The sequence below is a fragment of the Momordica charantia genome (genome assembly GCF_013281855.1).
Source record: "Momordica charantia cultivar OHB3-1 chromosome 8 unlocalized genomic scaffold, Mcharantia_2.0 BLBB01000008.1, whole genome shotgun sequence".
Taxonomy (NCBI): domain Eukaryota; kingdom Viridiplantae; phylum Streptophyta; class Magnoliopsida; order Cucurbitales; family Cucurbitaceae; genus Momordica; species Momordica charantia.
Genome location: NW_028275166.1, coordinates 25,002,655 through 25,008,217, shown reverse-complemented (window position 1 = coordinate 25,008,217; position 5,563 = coordinate 25,002,655). Strand labels below are relative to the sequence as shown.

At 33.8% G+C, this 5,563-nt stretch overlaps 1 protein-coding gene across 1 annotated transcript; it reads right to left on the bottom strand.

The window, feature by feature from the left end:
* Nucleotides 1-1,904: 1,904 nt before the first annotated feature.
* Nucleotides 1,905-4,948, bottom strand: LOC111023839 (galactinol synthase 2). The gene is made up of 4 exons (XM_022301321.2): nucleotides 4,528-4,948; nucleotides 3,194-3,514; nucleotides 2,978-3,112; nucleotides 1,905-2,388 (listed from the first exon to the last, which is right to left on the bottom strand). The coding sequence occupies exons 1-4, from the start codon at nucleotides 4,861-4,863 to the stop codon at nucleotides 2,176-2,178; spliced, it is 1,005 nt and encodes a 334-aa protein (XP_022157013.1). The 5' UTR covers nucleotides 4,864-4,948; the 3' UTR covers nucleotides 1,905-2,175.
* Nucleotides 4,949-5,563: the final 615 nt, after the last annotated feature.

Genomic DNA, 5,563 nt, shown 5'->3' with positions numbered 1-5,563 from the left:
TATTATTTAGTTTCATTTATTTTAATCATTCTAACATTGAGATCTTTGAAAAGTCTCCATTCTAATACTCAAATAAATTTTACCCAATCTTTCACCTCTCTGAATTTTATTTCAGTTTTATCTTTTTCCTAGGCATTTGCACTTTTATTAAAGTGAAAATTTAGCTTTCATAAGCTATTTCTATTTACAAACTTAAGAATCTAACTACAGTTAAAATCCAATATTTACTTGGGCATATTTTTCTCATTTGATTCTTGAGTTCACGAATATATATATATGTATGTCTGTCTGAAGATAATATTGCGAAAATTTATTGCATATTATATATTAAAAATTTTGATCAAATAAAATTTAAACATTGAGGTTATCTTAAACTTTAAGAAAAGAAATCCAGCTATTTCTTTTTTCCTTTCAAAATTTTTATCTTTACCTCCAAGTGCAAGAAGAAGGAAATGAACAACGACAGAAACTGTTGAATCATGAAATTGATCAACTGTGTACCAACCTCGGCTCGGTACTGAGAATGCTTCGAACAACGAGCTGAAGAATGGATCGGGCTGGTGACCTGCAAAACAGAACACACTCCTATGTCTAAGTCAGTATCTGGCCGAACTAAGCTCGAGAGAGAATTTAGGATTCGTGTACCTCCGAATATTATAGAGGAAATCTCCGAATATGTTCTCAACAAGGCCTCAACGACTTTTTAAGGTAACTGTGAAATGCGACGTGATGTCGTGGAGTTTGTCGGAAGATGGACTAAGCCGAAGTCAAGGGATCGATTCAACCAATGGATGAGAACGGGATTCCAAGTAATCTTGATCGACTCGGCTACCAGGGAGGTCGGTTTGGTCATAAAAGATATGACCGAGGTGATACATCTTGAATCGTAGCATCGCATGCCACACGTAATCTTGGTAATCATGTGCCAAATGTGAACGGAGAAATCACCTCCAACATAAACGAAGTAAAATGAGGGCTTTTCCTAGTTCGAGATTTGTTTTTATAAGTAATGCCTACCATTATTGTTAAAAAAAGAAACGTTACTCACGTAAAATATACTCAACAAATGTTTTTTTGTTTTTTTATTTTTATTTTTATTATTATTATTTATTTTTTGAAAAATACTCAACAAACAAAATTAAATGAGCACATTAGAAATTTCTGTGAATCCAATTTTGATAGGAAAAAATAATTAATTAAAGATAAAAATAAAAAGGATTAGTGCTTGAGAAATAAAAGCACAAAGAATAGAATAATATGGGAATAAAGATAATATAACATGAACTAGACAATCTTGAATTGCACAAAAAGGCCTGTGAAGATACTTGGGACATTATTTTTAACCTGGTAAAAAAAACTAATTATTTTAAATTTAATTTTAAAAATATTGTAATTTTATTTAGACGAAACAAAGAGACGACCTTGCTTGTCAAAATAAAATCATATCGGGAAGAAACAACATAATTTAAAATTGATATCTATCATTTATTCAAGAAACGAAATCATCTCTCAGAGACAACCTCCTTCAACAACATTTTTTTTTTAAAACTCTAAATGGCATTATGATGTTCAAGCAAAATCGTCTCTTCCACAAACAACTTAACACAATCCTCCAAATAAAACCAAAATTTTTTTCTAGTAATAAAAAAAAGATCAGATGATTTCCCAATCAATATTTTATCACATGTATTATATACTTTCAGATTTTCAGCTCTAAAAGAAGGTTTTTGTTGTTTGTTTTTTTTTTTTTTTGGGTTGCTCTTCTAATTTGTAGTATAATAATTAAAAACCAAAAAGCTGACAATTATTTAGAAAAATGAAAAGAAAAAAAAACCAGCCGCAGTCACAGAAGGTGCAAGACTGGGGGTGACATTATCAAAGCTCTTACATCAACACGAATCACCTCACGCACATATTAGTAAATATATATTAAAAACATCATAAAATTTTTCCACTCCCCGAATTTTCAAATTCCAGGAAGAACCATACGATACATGCAAACAGTTTTTCTTCATAGAAGACATAAAATCTGGCCCCAAAGAAAACCAAAGCCAATAATTTAAAAAAATACTAATTACTTTTTTTTTATGATATTATGATATAATTATATTATATACTTTCGTAGTTTATGTTTTATCAAAATAGAGTTGGTGTGTCTTCAACCGGTCGACGGCGTCATGCGGCGGAGGGCGCCGTAATGAACCGAACGGCTCCGGCTTCGGAGAGAGCCGCGATGAAGGGCTGCACGACGACGGCGTCTCCATCCGGCGGAGGGTTGTAGTCCAGTGAATCGTCATTGTAGATGTCCCACCACTTGTTGACCAGCATTTTTATATCTTCTCTTTGCATGTTCTCCTCCTTCCCTGTGTACCTCCATGGCTTCGATCCCTAATTTTTATTCACCCAGAAAAAGAAAATTTTGATCGATTAGTTTCATAATTGTGCGTCTGATAAAAATAAAAGCTTTAAGATTCTTAAACTTTTATTATTGGATGTATTAGATTTTAGGTTTAAATAATAATTTGATTCCTATGCTTTTTACTTGGATTCATTTGGGTCAATTTTCAAATTTTCAATATCGATTATAGTTTGTTACTCTTAGAACCTCTTGTTTTATCTTTTACTTTTAAAAATGACTGATTTACTGATATTTGTAAAATTTTAACACAATTTTTATATTTAATAAAAAAACTATAATTTAATACAAATTTATTACTGCATTAAAAAAAATGAGTGAAGCGTAAAGAGAGGAAATAAAAATGAAATCAAAAGATCAAGATGAACAAAAATTGAATGTACAAGGACCTAAATGTCAAAATAAATCAAAATCAAAATGTATTAATAACCAATTATTGGTTAAACATGAGTTTTTAAGTTTATGAGTCTGAGTATTATTTAAAAATACCTCCAAAATCTATGAATTAACCACTAACTGATTATCATAAACATAAGAGTTGAGGAACTAAATTTTACTTACCGCAGCACAGTAGTGAACAACTCTGACACGATCGAGTTGGACGTTCTCAGGATGACGCCAAAGCATAGCCAAAACCAGATTGAAATCCAAAGGAATGGGCTTATAAATATCTTCAAAGTACATATTCAAAAAATCCTACATATAATAGAAAGTAAGATCGGTAAATATTAAACTACCACTAAACTCAAAAGCTTAAATTTAAATTAATGAAATTACTTGTTCGGCGAAAGGGGTGGGAGGGGTAATTTTGAGGGTGTTCAGTAGATCGTGATAAGTGGAAATACTCGGCTCGAACACGAACATGCCTGCGTTGAAGTAGAGCGGTGGCGGATGGCCCATGGTGACCGGCCACCGGACCTTTCCGGGGCACTGCTGGCAGTAGCCAATCTGATACTGTGGAGTGTGGCTCCATGTCTTTTCACAGAAGCAGTCCATGACGGCGTAGAAATGCCCGTCCGACAAATCGAACAGCTCGTCGATGTTGTCGTAAACTTGGATGTCTCCGTCCAAGTACACCATTTTGCTGTACTCCACGAACTGTCAAAATGACCAGAAAACGGCGACGTTTAGAGAATCCGACAGCAAATTGACACAAAAAAAAAACTGTCATTTTCCTTCTTTCCGCAAAGTTTGGTTTCCCCTTCAGAAGCAAGCAACAATTTTTTTCCCTTTCTATCTTTTTTTTGGTTAAAAAACTATTTTTTTTTTATCTCTATAATTTTCAGTTTTATTAACTACTTTTAAAATGTTTATATTGCTCATTTATTTTGGTTTCTGTGCTAGTTGGACACTCATTTTTTTATATCTGAATTAAAAAAATTCATCTATGTATAAAAATATAATTATCAATTTGATCCTGGTGAGATTTAGTTTCATCTTTATCAGTCTAAATAATTTTAGAACGTTATTATATAGTCTACAAAAACCACCATTTTAAAAAATAAAGTAATAAAAATAATTGGTAAGATTTAAATAAAAACCTGTTCAGATTTGATATTTTCACCCACCAAAATAATTTTTACCATTATCAAAATCAATCCTTTTATTATCATATATGAATTAATTTTTAGAAAACCAATTATCTATCTCTTTTTTCAAAATCACTTTTTTTTATCGTAACTCTGAAACACATCCTAAATGCAAGTTCAAATTAGTTTAACGGGTTTTTCTCCCTAAATTATACTTAATTTGAAGAAGTTTAAAGAGCAATTAAGATTTTTCAATTAATTATTTAAAAAATTACGTGTAAATCTCATTTCATTTTGATCTAAATTTCTAAGATTTTTCAATTTTGTCCTGTTTTACTCCATAAGTTCTGATTTCATTATTTTGCTATCAATCCCAAGTTTATAAAAGAATACTTATTTCTTTCTAAAAAAAAAAGAATACTTATTTTCATCTGATTTGTTGACTGTGCAGAAACATTAAGTCAATAATAATAATAATAATAATAATAAATTACAATTTCCAAAATTTAATCCGAAAATTGATGGGAATAAAAAAAGAGAAAAAAAGAAATTGGGCATGCAAGAAATGAAGCCATAACGAACCTCCCAGATACGGAGTTTAGAATAATTGATGACGTAATAGGCCATGGCGAACCGGGTCTGGTTCTCGGGCGGATAAACCGGTTCAATCTCCTTAACGACGCAGCCCTGAGCCGCCAAGATCCGGCGGTGGTCCTCCGGAACGTCCGGCAGCACCGCCACCACCAGCGGGTACGCCGACTTCACCTTCCTTAGCCCCTTCGCCAGTCCGGCGACGCCCTTCACGTAGTCCCCGTCGCCGGCCAAGAACGTCACGTACGCCCGCCGGGGCACCCCGCCGCCCGGCTTCACCGGAGCTCCGGCGGCCCTCGGCGCTGCGTGGACCAGTTCCGGCGCCATCAGAATGTGCTCACGATCGCGAAAATGAAACGCTCAGAAGAGAGAGAGAGAGAGAAAGCGGCAGTCGTGTGCGGCGTTTGGCGGTGGTGGGGTGGCGTATAAATAAGCGTCCGATGAAGCGAGATTGTTGTGGAAACTAAAGGACGGAGATCCGTTGGATGGGCTACACGTGTCAAAGGGAGTGATCCAACGGTGTGGATGGGGCGACAGTGAAGGTTCTGGAAGACGCGAGCGGGAGCAGTGGCGGGGAAGGGACTAGAGAGTAGAATCTCGAGTTGGGGTAAAATGGTAAATTTGTTACGTCTTTTTCCTCTGAGATAACGACTTCAAGGGGTAAGTTTGGAAGTAAAGTAAATTTGTTCCAAATTTACTCTCAACCTTTAATTTTATATTTAATACATCCTTGTATTTTTGTACTTAAAAAAAACATCCTTGTACTTTTTATTTTATATCTTGATTGTTCTCTGACTCTAATACTATCAGTCATAAAATTAAAAATTTCAAAAAATTTTAAAATTTCACTAACCTATTAGACGTGGTTAGAAAGTTGAAAGTTTAAACTTATTATTTAAGATCTCTAAATTTTTATATTCATTTAGCCCTTCAAAAATATTAAAATTAAAAATTAAAAGTTTAAGGACCATATTAATACAGCCTCAAAAGTAGATTATAGATATATTATGAAATTTTTAAAGCATCA